The sequence below is a fragment of the Theropithecus gelada genome, chromosome 6 (assembly GCF_003255815.1).
Source record: "Theropithecus gelada isolate Dixy chromosome 6, Tgel_1.0, whole genome shotgun sequence".
NCBI classification, from domain to species: Eukaryota; Metazoa; Chordata; class Mammalia; order Primates; family Cercopithecidae; genus Theropithecus; species Theropithecus gelada.
The window spans coordinates 40,315,164-40,332,878 of NC_037673.1; the positions used below are offsets into that span (position 1 = coordinate 40,315,164).

Sequence of the window (17,715 nt, forward strand, 5' to 3'; positions counted from 1 at the left end):
AGAAGCCTATTGACTGTACTCAATCTACACTGCAGTTAAAGAAACATCCACATGCAGAGATGAGAAAGAACCAATGCAAGAACTCCAGTAACTCCAACAGCCAGGGTGTCCTCTGAATGACTCCACCAGTTCTCCAACAAGAGTTCTTAACCAGGTTGAACTGGCTGAAATGATAGAAATAGAATTCAGAATATGGATAAGAACAAAGAATATCAAGATTCAATAGGATGGCAAAACCAAATCCAAGGAAAATAAGAATCACAATAAAGTGATAAAGGAGCTGAAGGACAAAGTAGCTGGTATCAAAAAGAACCTAACAGGTCTGACAGAGCTGAATAACACAATACAAGAATTTCACAATACAATCACAAGTATTAACAGCAGAATAAACCAAACTGAGAAAAGAATGTCAGAACTTGAAGACTGGTTCTCTGAAATAAGACAATCAAACAAAAATAAAGAAAAAAGAATACAAAGGAATGAACAAAACCTCTGAGAAGTATGGGATTATGTAAAGGGGCCAAATCTACGAATCACTGGCATTCCTGACAGGGAGGAGGGAGAAAGCAAACAAATTATAAAATATATTTCAGGATATCATCTATCAACTTTCTCAATTTTGTAGGGGGGCCAACAGTCAAATTCAGGAAATACAGAGAACTCTGTAAGATTCTGCACAAGAAGATCATCCCCAAGACACATAATCCTCAGATTTTCCAAGGTTGAAATGAAAGAAAGAATGTTAAAGGCAGACAGAGAGACAGTGCAAGTCACCTACAAATGGATCCCCATCAGGCTAACAGCAGACCTCTCAACTGAAAGCCTATAAGCCAGAAGAGATTGAGGGCTTATGTTCAACATCTTAAAGAAAAAAATATTTGGCCAAGAATTTCATATTCAGCCAAATTAAGCTTCCTAAGTGAAGAAGAAATAAGATCCTTTTCAGATAAGCAAATTTTGAGGGACTTCATTTCAGCCAGATCTGCCTACGAGAGATCTTGAAAAGGAACACTAAACATAGAAAGGAAAGACTGCTAGCAGCTGGTACAAAAACACAAACACAGAAACCACTGTCACTATAAAGCAACCACACAAACAAGCCAATATAATAACCAGCTAACAGCACAATAACAGGATCAAATCCACACATATCAATACTAACCTTGAATGTAAACAGGCCAAATGTCCAACTTAAAAGGCACAGTGGCAAGCTGGATAAAAAAGCAAGACCCAATGGTATGCTGTCTTCAAGAGACCCATCTCACACATAATGACACTCACAGGCTCAAAATAAGGGACAGAGAAAAATCTACCAAGCAAATGGAAAACAGAAAAAAGCAAGGGTTGCAATACTAATTTCAGACAAAACAGATTTCAAACCAAAAAAGACAAGGAAGAGCATTACCTTAATGGTAAAGGGTTCAATTCAACAGGAAGACCTAACTATCCAAAATATATATGCACCCAACACAGGAGCACCCAGATTCATAAAGCAAGTTCTTAGAGACCTAAAAAGAGACATAGATTTCCAAAGAATAATAGTGAGAGACCTCAACACTCCACTGACAGTATTAGATACATCATCAAGGCAGAAAATTAACAAAGATATTCCAGACCTAAATTCAGCACTGGACCAAATGGATCTGATAGACTTTTACAGAAGTCTCCACCCAAAAACAACAGAATATACATTCTTCTCATTGCCACATGGCACATACTCTAACATCAACCACATAATTGGACATAAAAACAATCCTCAACAAATGTAAAAGAACCAAAGTCATACCAAACACACTCTTGGACTGCAGTGCAATAAAAATAGAAGTTAACACAATGAAAATCACTCAAAACCATAAAATTACATGGAAATTAAACAACATGGTCCTGAATGACTTTTGAGTAAATAATAAAATTACAGCAGAAAGCAAGAAGCTCTTTGAAAATAATGAGAACAAAGATACAACATACTAGAATCTCTGGAACACAGCTAAGGCAGTGTTAAGGGAAATTCATAGCACTAAATGTCTGACTCAAAAAGTTACAAAGATCTCAAACTAACAACCTAACTTCACAACTAAAAGAAATAGAGAAGTAAGAACAAATCAATCGCAAAGCTAGCAGAAGATAAGAAATAACAAAAATCAGAGCTGAAAATCAACAATTCAAAAACATTCAAAAAATCAAAGAATCCAGGGGTTGGTTTTTTGGAAAAAATTAATAAAACAGGCCACAATCTACAGTAATTAAGAGAGAAGATCCAAATAAACACAATTAGAAATGATGAAGGGCATGCTACTACTGACCTGACAGAAATAAAAACCGCCACCAGAAACTACTATGAACACCACTATGCACACAAACCAGAAAATCTGGAAGAGATGGATAAATTCCTGGACACATACACCTTCCCAAGACTGAGCCAAGAAGAAATCAATTCCTTGAACAGACCAATAACAAGCTCTGAAATTGAATCAGTAATAAATAGCCTGCCAATCAAAAAAAGCCCAGGACCTGATGGAGTCACAGCCGAATTCTACCAGATGTACAAAGAAGAGCTGGTACTATCCCTACAGAAACTATTCTAAAAAATTTAGGAAGAAAGACTTCTCCCCAACTTACTCTATGAGGCCATCATCAGCTTAATACCAAAACCTGGCAGAGGCACAACAAAAAAAGAAAACTTCAGGCCAATGAATATCCTTGATGAACATCAATGCAAATATTCTCAACAAAATACTTGTAAACCAAATCCAGCAGCACATCAAAAAGCTAATCCACTATGATCAAGTAGGCTTCATCCTCATGATGCAAGGTTGGTTCAACATATCAAAATCAATAAATGTGATTCAGCACATAAACAGAACTAAAGACAAACACCACATGATTATCTCAATAAATGTAGAAAGGCTTTTGATAAAAGTCAACATCCCTTCATGCTAAAAACTCTAAATAAACTAGGTATTGAAGGAACAAAGCTCAAAATAGTAAGAGCCATCTATGATAAACCCACAGACGACATTATACTGAATAGGCAAAAGCTGGAAGCATTCCCCTAGAAAACTGGCACAAGACAAGGATGCCCTCTCTCACCACTTTTATTCAACATAGTATTGGAAGTCCAGGCCGGAGCAATCAGGCAATAGAAAGAAATAAAGGGAATCCAAATAGGAAGAGAGGAAATCAAACTATCTCTGTTTGCAGATGACATGATTCTATATCTAGAAAACCCCATAGTCTCAGACTAAGAGCTCCTTCAACTGATAAACAACTTCAGCAAAGTTGCAGGATACAAAATCATTATACAAAAATCACTAGTATTCCTATACACCAACAAGAACCAAACTGAGAGCCAAATCAGAAAGGCAATCCCATTCACAACTGCTGCAAAAATAAAATAAAATACCTAAGACTACAGCTAACCAGGGATGTGAATGGTCTCTACAATGAGAATTACAAAACACTGCTCAAAGAAATCAGAGAAGACACAAACAAATAGAAAAACATCTCATGCTCATGGATAGGAAGAATCGATATCATTAAAATGGCTATACTACCCAAAGCAATTTACAGATTCAATGCTATTTCTATCAAACTACCAATGACATTCTTCACATAACTAGAAAAAAAATATTTTAAAATGTATATGGAACCAAAAAAGAGCCCAAATAGCCAAGGCAATCCTAAGCAAAAGGAACAAAGCTGGAGGAATCACATTACTTGACTTCAAACTATACTACAAGGCTACAGTGACCAAAACAGCATGGTACTGGTACAAAAACAGGCACATAGAATAATGGAACAAGTAGATAGCCCAGAAATAAGGCCACACATCTATGAGCATCTGATCTTTGACAAAGCTGATAGAAAGAAGCAATGGGGAAAAGACTTCATATTCAATAAATGGTACTGGGATAACCAGCTAACCACATGCAGAAGACTTAAGCTGGACCCCGTCCTTACACCATATACAAAAGTCAACTCAAGAAGTATTAAAGAGTTACACATAAAACCCAGAACTATAAAAACCCTGGAAGATAATCTAGGCAATACCGTCCTGGACCTAGGAATGGGCAAAGATTTCATGACAAAGACACCAAAAGCAATTGCGACAAAAGCAAAAATTGACAAATGGAATCTAATTAAACTTAAGAGCTTCTGCACAGCAAAAGAAACTACCAACAGAGTAAATAGACAACCTACAGAATGGGAGAAACTATTTGCAAACTATGCATCTGAGGAAGGTCTAATATCCAGCATCTATAAGGAACTCAAACAAATTTAAAAGAGAAAAACAACCCCATTAAACATGGGCAAAGGACATGAACAGGTACTTTCCAAATGAAGACATACATGCAACCAAAAAGCATATGAAAAAAAGCTCAATATCACTGATCATTAGAGAAATGCAAATCAAAACCATGAGATACCATCTCACACTAGTCAGAATGGCTATTATAAGAAAGTCAAAAAATAACAGACGCTAGCTGGTGAGGTGCGTAGAAAGGGGAACCCTACACACTGTTGGTGGGAGTGTAAATTAGTTCAACCATTGTGGAAAGCAGTATGGTGATTCATCAAAGAACTAAAAGCAGAACTACCATCCAATCCAGCAATCCCTTAACTGGGTCCCTTTACCCAGAGGAACATAAAGCATTCTACCATAAAGACACATGCATGCAAATGTTCATTGCAACACTGTTTACAAAGACTTGGAATCAACCTAAATGCACATCAATGACAGACTGGCTAAAGAAAATGTGGTACATATACAGCATGGGATATTATGCATCCATGAAAGAGAATGAGATCATGTCTTTCATGGGAACACGGATGGAGATGGAGGCTATCATCCTTAGCAAACTAACACAGGAACAGAAAACTAAATACTACATGTTCTCACTTAAAAATGGGAGCTAAATAATAATAACTTATGAACACAATGAAGGAAACAGCAGACAACGGGGTCTACTTGAGTGGGGAGGGTGGCAGGGGGGAGAAGAGCAGAAAAGATAACTATAAAAGATACTAAGCTTAATTCCTGGATGATGTAATAATATGTACAACAAACCCTCATGACACGTGTCTATCTTAGTAACAAAGCTTCACATGTACCCAAACCTAAAATAAAAGTTAAAAAGTAAAATAAGCTTAAAACAAAAAGTTAGGGGACCAGGTGAAAATATGAATAACAACAACAAAATTAACATGAAATGGATCATGGACCTAATCATAAAAGTTAAGCCTATAAAACTTCTAGCACAAAACAGAAAATCTTTGTGATTTAGGAGTAAGGACAGGTTTCTTAGCACACAAAAAGCACAACCATAAAGGAAAAAAAAAAACTTATAAATTAGACATCATCAAAATTAAAAACTTCCACTCTTTAAAAGGTATCACTAAGAAAACAAACAAGCAAACTGCAGATGGGAAGATAATATACACAATACTTACAGCTCATGAAGGACTTCTATCCAGTAGAAAGGAAAACTCTTACAACTCAATAATAAGATAACTTAAATTAAAAATGGGCAAAATATTTGAACAGGTACTTTCCAAAAAAGATAGAGAAATGTCAGATAAGCCTATGAAAAGATGCTCAACATCATTAGGGAAACGCATATTAAAACCACAATGAAATACTACTACATATCCATGAAAGTGGCTAAAATTTAAAGGACTGACAACATCAATCATTGACAAGGATATGGAAAAACTGAAATTAATTTAATACATTGCTAGTAGAAATCCCATATGGTACAGATACTTTGGAAAACAGTATGGCAGTTTCCTTTAAAGTTATGTATAAACTGGTCATAAGACTTAGCAATTCCATCCCTAGGTATTTACATAGGAGAAATGAACACATATGTCCACACACAGAATTGTGATTTGTGTACATAGCAGCTTTATTCATAATAGATCAAAACTTGAAACAACCTAAATGTCCATCAATAAGTGAATAGCTAAACAAATTGTGGTATATCCATATACTAGAATACTATTCAGCAATAAAGACAAACTTATTACTGATATGCACAACAACATGGATGAATCTCAACATGGATGGGTTTCAAAAGCATTATGCTAGGCAAAAAAAAAAGTTAGACACAAAAAGAGTGCATATTATATGGCCTATTTATTTCAAACTCTAGAATTCTGAAGTTAAATCTAATGTATAGCCACAGAAAGCAGACAAGTAGTTGACTAGGGATGGTTGTTGGGATGGAGGGGAACCAACTGCAAAAGGGCTTTAGAGAACTTTTTGGGTGACGGACATATGCTATATCAGGATGGTAGTGGTGGTGAAGTGGGTGTTTACATTTGTCAAAATTCTCCCAACTATAACGTTAAAATACTTGCATTTTATTATTTCCAAGTTATACTCATTTACAAAAGTTAATAGAAGTGAACAGAGGATATCCTAATTCGTTTCACATTCTTCCCTTCCAGTCCAATCTAGAGTCAACAATGTGGTCTGTCACAATTCCAAGTCAGCAGACCTTTTAAATATCCTGAACAAATATTTACTTGTTGCCTTGTAATTAACACTACTCAATTTCAATAGAATTTCCATTATTTAAAAAAAAAATCTAAATTAGGAAAGAATTCCCACATTTGGTTTTTAATATATTTCATGCTTACTTTGAAATATAATCTGCACTAGTCTTTGTTAAGGTTTGAGGGAGTCATAAAATAATGTCCCTGTCCTCTCCTGACATCTGAACCACTTGAGAGACAGACAGATGGAGATTCAATATATTAAGTTTATTGTTGAAAAAGGCTAGGTTAGAGGATGTACTTTAAGTTTATGCCAACAATAGCCACCGGATATTGAACTCAGAATTAGACAGACCTGCTCACTAAGGCATGGGCAGTTCTGCACAAGCACAGATCTCCCTTTGCAGAGGCAAAGAACTTTCACTGCAAGGTTCACAAGGTGGCTGGTAAGAGACCATACCATATAGGCTCTCTGCAGTTATGACAAATCCACAAAAGGGGAAAAAGAGGCTAGCATGCCCAGTTCTATATCTTAAACTGCCTCCTTTCCTGGTGAAGTGAGAGGAAGAGATTAGAGTTCCTTGGTAAATGGATAGCCTAAGAAGCACTGTGAGAGGAAGCCATCCCCACCCACCGCTACCTTCTCACCAAAGTAGTTCATGTATAATGCATATTAGGGCATGATTCATGTTACACTAGCTTTAGAGCCACACTTCTTCTTCCAAAGTAACCATATTTAATTGCAAGTAGCTAAGATAAATGACTTTAGGGATAACCTCCTTTATTTCATTTTATTACTTTTTATAATTTATATATTTCAGTATCTTATTATTGGTTTGAAAAACTTACTTCCTCAGTCCCAAAATTCTTTATCAAATACATCAGTTTAATAATAATCTCTAAGGAAGAAGAAAACACATTTAAGATATCCATTGATTTGAAGATAATTATTATGGAACTATGATTCTTATGTCAACTCAAAACTCATTTAGATATTGATATATGTATCATGAAATCATAGTTCAGTATGGCTGGTCCAGAGTCACTTTAGAAGGGCTTCTGACTCAAGGAAATTAAAAGAAATGATTGTTAATTTTCTTAGTGCTGGGAAAGGCAGTGAAACAAGCTTTTGAATCATTATGTAATTTTCAAACAACTAAAAGGGCTATACTGTTCAGTTATAATCATCAAAATTCTAGCTGAGACAGAGCTTTTAAAAAATCTTTATAGTTTTACCATGCAGCATCAATTCAAAAGATTGTCATACTGAAACCACTGCCATAAAATTTTGTATGTAGGCCCCAGCTGCAGTAGATCTGGCTCCTGTGATCTATAACTTGCACAGCTTTTCAATGTTTATGTAGTATCTGTTAATAAATTTAAGATAAATACTCTATAACCAAACAGCCTGTTTTCTAGAGAATGACATATGATTCTTGTGTTATCAGGCATGGTCTGGATGTCTAGACACTCTGACTAACGACTGTCTATGCCATACAATTCTCAAACAAGAATAATGTAAATTACAGTCAATTTAACTTGAACACTAAACAGTGTTATTTCAGAAAGTATATTAAACATCTATATCAATATCATGAACATCAATTATTTCTCTTCAGATTCATAAAGATTTGTCATTAAAATTAACAAGCTTAGTCAATGTTTGTGTATCAGTATTCACATCCTTGTATAAAATAATGGGTACATTTTTCTCTTCATGCATGGAAGAGTATGAGCTACAATAAGCATTCTTGGGGGCCTGCAGAAATGAGCTGCCTTCCTTCTTCATAACTTGCTGTTTCTTTTTCTCCTCTATCTTATGTCTAAACTAATTTATGTCTTATATCTGGGTAAGAAAGAGACTAACTTGGCTTACCACGCCAATACAGAGGAAAAACTAGGTTCTTATAACAGGGCCTAGCGGCCACATGCATTCCATCCTGAGTCTTGCCTCTTTGGGGTGAGGAATAGACCCTGTCAAGAAAAATCCCACTATCTCTCCTACAATACTAGAAGCAGAGACTTCTTACTTTCAGATAAGGAAAGGAATACAAAAAAAGTTCTCCTTTTTTAAAATCAGAGGAAATTGAGGTTAAATATCTCCAAACTAATTCAAGTTTTTCATAGAAATAGCTAGCGTTTACTGAAATAGCTAGCATTTCTTCATGTGTGAGGCACCATGCAAGGTACTTTAAATATATTATGTTCATATAAGAAAGATATTAAGTAGATGAATCTAATTTTTCAAAAGCTAACAATACAAAATAATAGGAAAATCTTCAAAATGCAGAAAAAAACTATTTATTCACAAATTACACAATAAACAAACATCCATTATGCAAAACAATATACCAAATGTTGAGTATTCACTTCTCTAGATACCTATTTACGTTCTGAGAAAGTTCTTTATTAAACAAAGTAAAATAACATATTTTTTGGAGCACTCTGAAACTTACCTCTCTAACCAGGGCTAATTTTCTGATGATATAACTTAAGGAAAGAATATTCTTTTCAAGGCAAATGCTAATTTCTCCAACTCTGAAAAGAGATATGCATTCCAATAAAACAAAAGTTTTAAAAACCATCATCATAAAAAATGTAGATCATTACTTACATGCTCCAACATTAGTAAGATCTTTAACATAAAGTGGGCTACTTTCATCTCTAACAAAGATAAAATTAATACACCTACAGTATCTTCCTGAGTGTCAGAAGTAACGGAACCCAACAGGTCTATATTATTGTACTACAGTATATGGTATAAAAATAATAGTTCAGATTAGCAATGACCGTATTGGTTTGTGAATGTGATTGTGGCCTTTCAATAAAATATTTTTTTAATATAGCCTTCTCAAACTCATGAGATTGTACTATAAATCACATTCCATTTTCTATGTCTTTTGTGCTTAAGTTATTTATTCACTGGCACTCTAATAACAGCCCTACTTTTTTATTTTTAGAAAGATATAATTAGCTATTTAAAATTGTAATTATTTTTCATTTCACTGAGTAGTTTCAAAAAAAGTTATCTAGAAAAGTAATTCCCAGTCATCAAATTGAAAGATACAAGCGGCCGGGCGCGGTGGCTCAAGCCTGTAATCCCAGCACTTTGGGAGGCCGAGACGGGCGGATCACGAGGTCAGGAGATCGAGACCATGCTGGCTAACACGGTGAAACCCCGTCTCTACTAAAAAATACAAAAAAATTAGCCGGGCGGCGTGGCGGGCGCCTGTGGTCCCAGCTACTCGGGAGGCTGAGGCGGGAGAATGGCGTGAACCCAGGAGGCGGAGCTTGCAGTGAGCTGAGATCCGGCCACTGCACTCCAGTCTGGGCGACAGCGAGACTCCGTCTCAAAAAAAAAAAAAAAAAAAAAAAAAAAAAAAAAAAAAAAAAAAAAAAAGAAAGATACAAGCAAGAAGTAAGTTGTTTCCAGGGTTTTTAAAGCTTTGTAAAATAAAAAAGAGAAAGTATTGGTTTTGACTAGGATAATATAGCAGTAAAATTGTCATTAACCTATCTGTAAAAGCCATTCATTTAAAAATGCATATTTTTAAAATGACTCATTTGTGGTAAGGGGGATTACTTACTGTAACAATTAAAAAATAAAACCATCATTCTCATATTTATCAATACTTCACACTTTTACCAAATACTGAAGGAAACAACTATCATTGTTATAACTTCAAAGTCAAAACAGAAACACAAATCAGAATTAAAAGAAACTTCAGAAAATGTTCAGAATGTACACATTTGCGTGCATTTTCAACCAAACTTTCAAAGATTCCACATATGACCAAATGACAACTTTGAATCAAAATGAATGTCAAAAATATTCAAGCTTTCTGACAGACTTACTCTAATGAAGCAAGAAAAAGACAGCAAATAGTAAGAGCAGTATATTTCTCAGAGGGAGGGAAATCACATACTTCCTTTATCATACAACAAAAGTTGAAACAGCATTTCAGTAACATTGATCAAGTTATTCACTATTCAAGAATACATTTTTCAAGTTTTGTCTTTAAAATGTATTCATTTACATATTCAGATTAAACTAAGTTTATTAATCAAAAACCATTTTACTCAGAATTTTAACCTTGAGAAATATAAATCATAACTTATTAAAGCATATTCCAAACACTATACAATAATCCTGCCATTTTAGTTTTTATATGCCTCATCTGAAAAACGTTATTTTACAACCAGGAGTTCTCCTATCTATCTCCAGAGTAAATGTCTCTATGTCAAAACTTCAAGAGGCAATCAAAGATTCAAATAATCCTATGCATACTGCTTCATCGGGCTTTGATAAAAACAGAGCCATCTGGTGGTGTAGCACCATCCTCCTTTTCAGTTACAGTCTCTACAGCCCCAGAAGCGGACACAATAACCATTGTTTTATTTGATGAAACTGTCTTCTCTTTCTCAGCAATAGCTGCACACACAGCAACAATCTCATCACTTTCAAAGTCATAGTCTGGAATTGACTTTGGTGAAAAGTGTGTTACTTCAGCTGGTGCTTCACTTTTTTTAATCCTCTGTGCTACCTTCTGCTGCTCCTGGAGTGTTCTTGCCCAAGAGAGGTCTTCTTTCCATATTTCAGGGTTCATTGGATAGATGTGAAGGGCTACTTGAAAACTTCGAATTGCCTAGAAAATAAGGTCAGAGTTTTTTGTTTTGTTTTTAAAAATTAGTATGTTTAATATAATCCTGTGTGTTTGTGTACGTATATACTGTACACATACACATCCTAATGCATTATTTTAATGTACTAGAACACAAAAGATGGAAGCTACGGTGTTGCCCTAAGCACTGGGAAAAAAAATTATAGAAGACTGAAAGAAAGTGACTGACAATATGCTTATGGAATAAAAGCCATTAAAATGGGAGTACTCATAATAGGGCTAAAGATAAAGCAAATATATTGTCAGCTTCTGTAGACCAGTAAGTATGTACATTTGGGGATTTCCCGAGCTAACCCACAATCACAAAGGTACCAGGAGTGGATATCTTTGAAGTTAACAGTTTAAATCCTAACCATGCTAACATTTATTGAGTGTTTACTACATTCTAGGCACTAAAGATTTACATGTATTGGGCCAGGCACGGTGGCTCACACCTGCAATCCTAGCATTTTGGGAGGCCAAGGTGGGCGGATCACCTGAGGTCAGGAGTTCAAGACCAGCCTGGTTAAGACGGTGAAACCCCGTCTCTACTATAAATACAAAAATTAGTCAGGCATGATGGTGGGTGCCTGTAATCCCAGCTACTCAGGAGGCTGAGGCAGGAGAATTGCTTGAACCCAGGAGGTGGAGGTTGCAGTGAGTTGAGATCACGCCACTGCACTCCAGCCTGGGCAAAAAGAGCAAAACTCCATCTCAAAAACAAACAAAAAGAAGATTTACATGTATTAACTCATCTAGCCTCACAATAATCATACAAAGTAGGTATGGTTATTGTTTTCAGTACTATTTTAGAGAAGCACAAAAAGAGTAACCAAAAGTATCAGCTAGGAATTGGCAGAGCTGGGATGCAAATTCAGGCAATCTGGCTTCAGAGTCCATTCTCTTATTCATTATATTATACTGCTTAGTCACAAGAACTCCACTACAGTGTGGATAAAGGTCAACCTCAGTACCACCGACATATTTGGCTGAATAAGTCTTTATTTTGGAAGGGCTGTCCTCTATAATGTAGAATATTCAGCAACATCCCTGACCTACACTCACTAAGTCCAACACAGTTTCCTTTCCTAGTTGTGATAAACAAAAATGTCTCTAGACATGGCAAATGTTCCCTGGGGACAAAACTGCCCTCCAGGTGAGAACCATTGGTCTAAATCTATTATATGTTGTTTTCTCTGAGTATAGTCTCTGGATAGAAGATTCTCATGCAAACAGCTTAGTTTTAAGATTGCACGTAATCGACCAGGCACGGTGGCTCACGCCTATAATCCCAGCACTCTGGGAGACAGAGGCAGGCGGATCACCTGAGGTCAGAAGTTCAAGACCAGCCTGGCCATGGTGAAACCCCATCTCTACTAAAAATACAAAAAAATTGGCCGAGCGTGGTGGTGCATGCCTGTAATCCCAGCTACTCAGGAGGCTGAGGCAGGAGAATTGCTCGAACCCAGGAGGCGGAGGTTGCAGTGAGCAGAGATCACGCCATTATGCTCCAGCCTGAGCAACAAGAGCAAAACTCCATCTCAAAAAAAAACACACAAACAAAAAAAGACTTGCACGTAATCTACAGATATACAATCTAATCAGCCCTTTAGAGAAGTCATAAAGAAGACAGATACATGATGGCTCATGTCTGTAAATCTAACTCTTTGGGAGGCTGAGGCAAATACATGAATCACTTGACACCAAGAGTTCAATGACAAAACCCCATCTCTACTAAAGATTCAAAAAAATTAGCTGGGCATGGTGGTGGTGCCTGTAATCCCAGCTACTCAGGAGGCTAAGGCAGGAAAATTGCTTGAACTCCGGAGGCAGAGGTTACAGTGAGCCAAGATCGTGCCACTCACTCCAGCCTGGGTGACAGAGCAAGACTCTGTCTCAAAAACAAACAAACAAACAAACAAAAAAAACATAGAGATAGGTATATATAGCAGTATTCGGCTGGGCACAGTGGCTCATGCCTGTAATCCCAGCACTTTAGGAGGCCAAGGTGGGCAGATCACGAGGTCAGGAGTTCAAGACCAGCCTGGCCAAAATGGTGATACCTCATCTCTACTAAAAAAACAAAAATTAGCTGGGCGTGGTGGTGGGCACCTGTAATACCAGCTACTTGGAGGGCTGAGGCAGGAGAATAGCCTGAACCAGGAGGCAGAGGTTGCAGTGAGCTGAGGTTGTACCACTGCACTTCAGCCTGGGCGACAGAGCAAGACTCGGTCTCAAAAAAAAAAAAAAAATTAGCTGGGTATGGTGGTGTATGCCTGTAATCCCAGCTAATCTGCAGGCTGAGGCAGGAGAATCACTTGAACCCAGGAAGCACAGGTTGCAGTGAGCCGAGATGGTATCACTGCACTCCAGCCTGAGCAACAAAGCGAGACTGTCTCAAAAACAAATAATAAATAAAAATTAAAAATTAAGGAACCATGGGAACTATGCTTTATATGTTCTTAATATTCTGATAAAAATCCTCCTATACAGAAGTGTTAAAAAATAAATACCTCTTCATGGCATAAAGCTAATGCCTTAGGAAACATTAAAAGGTATTTTATTCATATTTACTAAAATTTTAAAACAGCAATAAAGCTCACCCATTTAAAACATACAATTCAATATTCCGTTACAAAGCCATTACCCATAATCAATTCTAGAACATTTTTATCACCCCCAAAGAAAATTCCATACCTACTGGCATTACTCCTCATTTCTCCCCAAAACCCCAGCTCTAGGCAAGCATTAATTTACTCGCTATCTCTATGTATCTGTGTATTCTGTATATTTCATATAAATGAAATCATACAGCCTTTTATGTTTGGTTTCTTTCACTTAGCATATTGTTTTTAAAGTTCATCCGTCTTGTAACAGGCATTATTTCTTTTTAATGCTGAATAATATTTCATTGTATGGATATACCACATTTTGCTTATCTATTCGTCAGTTGATGGCATTTGAGTTGTTTCCACTTCTTGGCCATTTTAAATGCTGCTGCTGTGAACGTTTGTGTAAATGTTTTTGTGTGGACATGTGTCTTCATTTCTCTTCGGTATAAAGAGTGGAACTGTTTTGTCATATGGTAACTACATGTTTCGTTTTTTTCAGGAACTGCCAGACTGTTTTCCAAAATGGCTATAACATTTACATTCCCATCAGTAATGTACGAGGGCTCCAATTTCTCCACACCCTCAGCAATACTTCATATTGTCCATCTTTTTTATGATAGTGAATGTGAAGCAGTATCTCACTGTGGTTTTGATTTTCATTTCCTTGACAAGTAACAATGTTGAGCATCTTTCATGTGCTCAATGGCTGTGTGTGTATCTTCTTTGGAAAAATACCTTTTCAAATCCTTTGCCTATTTTTAAATTACATTATTTTTCTTTTTGTTATTGAGTTGTAAGAGTTTTTTATATAGTCTACATACTAGACCTTTATCAGATATATGATATTTTCTTCCATTCTGTGAATTGCCTTTTCACTTTCTTAACAGTAACTTTTGAAGCACGAAAGTGTTTAATTTGAAGTCCAATTTTTATCTACTTTTTTCTTTTGTTACTTGTGCTTCCAATGTCATATCTAAAAAATATTAATATATTGCTGAGTCCAAGGTTACAAAGATTTACACCTATGTTTTCTCCTAAGAGTTTTACAATACTTTTAGTTCTTATCTTTAGGTCTTTCTTTGGTTTTGAGTTAATTTTTATAGCCAATGTGAAGTAAGAGTCCAATGTCATTCATTTGCATATGGATATCCAACTGTCTCAGCACCATTTGTTGAAGACTATTCCTTCCCACATTAAATTGTCTTGACACCCTTGTCCAATTAACTGTAAAAATGTAGGTTTATTTCTATACTTTCAGTTCTATCCCACTGATCTATATATCTACATTATGACTATCTAAGTACTATATTGTCTTGATTACTAACGTTTTCATATTTACTAAATTGAAATATACATATATATTTAAAGTAAATCCAAAGAGCTGCAATTACATTTTTAAATTTAAGATAGTTTAAAATCTCCCACAAAACAAAATGGCAGAGCAGTAACATCAGCAAGATGGCAGAGTGGGAAGCCCTGGACCCTCCTTCATTCAACAAATACACCAATTCAGCAACAATTCACAAACAAAATTCCTTTGTGAGAAATCCAGAAACTAACTGAAAGGCTCCTGAACCCTGGATGAATAAGAATCCAGACTCATCAAAGCCAGAAGGGAGATTCAGGACACCCTCTCGCCAGAATCCTACTCCCAGCAGAGCCCCATATGATTGGGAAGAACCCTGCAGCTCCCAGCTACCCTCAAGGGAAAGAATGAGTTGGTGTAAGTGTTCAATGCCCCAACTTCTACAGTGGCTACCAAAAGGACTGGTTTCTGTCTTGCTTGTTTTTTGGACCACTGGTAAAACAAGTCCTACATAATCTAACCACCTACAGGAGACCAGAGATAATGGAGGTTTGGGAAGAGTAGTTGCCCTATCTGTTCCCCCTGCTCAGCATAGAGTGAAGAAAATTCCCAACCCCCAGATTTTGCCTACGGAGGAAAAGAACTGGTCCACACTGCGTCCAATGCCCCAATTTTTATGGGGACTACCAAAAGGACTGGCTTCTGTCTTACCTGTAGTGGAGTACTGATAGGATTTGGCAAAATCCAGCTGCCTGGGGGCTAACAAGAACAGAGAAGGATATTTGGGCTAGAAGTTGCTATTACCCCTTCCCTGAGCTGGGCACAAAGTTTAAGTGGAAAAAATCAATTTAGAAGTAAGAACAAAACTAGAAGCCTCACACTTACGAATTTCAAAATATATTACAAAGTGACAGCAAACAAAACAATATGATTCTGGCATAAAGTCAGATACATAGACCAATGGAACAGAATAGACAGTCTACAAATAAATTCACACATAACATGGTCAGCTGATCTTCAACAAGGGTACCAAGTATACATAATGAGGAAAGTCTAGTTTCTTCAACAAATGATGCTGGGAAAATTGGATATCCACGTGCAAAAGAATGAAAATGGATCCTCATCTTACACCATAAACAAAAGTCAACTCCAAGTGCATTAAAGACTTAAATGTAAGCCCTGAAGCTACAGACTCCTACAGAAAAAACAAAACAAACAAAAAACATTGGTCTTAAAAATTATTTCATGAATAAAACACCAAAAACATAGGTAACAAAATCAAAAATAGGCAACTGAGATTACATCAAACTAAAATGCTTCTGCATAGCAAAGGAAACAACCACCAGAGTGAAAGGAAACCTATATAATGGGAGAAAATATTTGCAAATCATATCTAAGGGTTTAACTTTCAAATATATAAGAAATAACTCAATAGCCAAAAAACCTAGTAACCTGATCTTAAAATGGGCTAAACACTTGAATATACTTGAACGGACATTTCTGTAAATGGCTAACAGGTATATGAAAAGATGCTCAATATCACTAATCAGGGAAATGCAAATCAAAATCACCGTGAAATATAACCTCACATCTGTTAAAATGGGTATTATCACAAAAAAAAAAAAAAATAGGTGGCCAGGTGCGGTGGCTCACACCTGTAATCCCAGCACTGTGGGAGGCCACGGCAGGCAGATCACCTGAGGTCAGGAGTCCAAGACCAGCCTGGTCAACATGGCGAAATGCTCTCTCTACTAAAAATACAAAAATTAGCCAGGCGTGGTGGTGGGCGCCTGTTATCCCAGCTACTGGGGAGGCTGAGGCAGGAGAATCACTTGAACCAGGAGGCAGAGGTTACAGTGAGCTGAGATCACACCACTGCACTCCAGCCTGGGCAAGAGAGCAAGATTCCATCTCAAAAAAAAACAAACAAAAAGGCAAGATGTGTCAGTGAGGTTAGGGAGACACTGGAACCCTTTTGTACATTGTTGTTAAAAACGCAAAATGGTGTAGCCATTATGGAGTTTCTTCAAACACTTAAAATTAGAACTACCATGCAATCAAGCCATCTCGTTTCTGAATATTTATCCAAAAGAATCAAGATCTCAAAGAGATATTAGCACTCCCATGCTCATTGCAGCAGTATTCACAGTAGCCAATATGTAGAAACAACCTAAATGTCCATCAAAGGAAGAATGGATAAAGCAAATGGTATACACATAAAATGAAATATTATTCAGCTTCAAAAAAGAAGCAGGCCGGGCACAGTGGCTCACCCCTGTAATCCCAGCACTTTGGGAGGCCGAGGTAGGCAGATCACGAGGTCAGGAGATTGAGACCATCCTGGCTAACACGGTGAAACCCCGTCTCTACTAAAAACACAAAAAATTAGCCAGACGTGGTGGCGGGCGCCTGTAGTCCCAGCTACTCGGGAGGCTGAGGCAGGAGAATGGCGTGAACCTGGGAGGCGGAGCTTGCAGTGAGCCGACATCACGCCACTGCACTCTAGCCTGGGCGACAAAGCTACACTCATTCCCAAAATAAAAAGAAGCAAATTCCACAATATCTAACATGAATAGGACCTTGAGGACATTATGCTAAGTGAAAGAAGTCAGTCACAGAAGGCAAATTCTGCATAATT

General features: G+C 36.9%; 1 protein-coding gene across 3 annotated transcripts in view; it reads right to left on the reverse strand.

Annotated features, from left to right (window-relative positions):
* Nucleotides 1-10,120: 10,120 nt before the first annotated feature.
* Nucleotides 10,121-17,715, reverse strand: part of TTC33 (tetratricopeptide repeat domain 33) — a 39,763-nt gene continuing 32,168 nt past the window's right edge. For all 3 annotated transcript variants that reach the window (XM_025387704.1, XM_025387705.1, XM_025387703.1), the window contains one exon: nt 10,121-11,144. In XM_025387704.1, the coding sequence (XP_025243489.1) occupies nt 10,791-11,144 (354 nt within the window). In that variant the 3' untranslated portion in view covers nt 10,121-10,790. The remainder of the gene's footprint in view (nt 11,145-17,715) is intronic.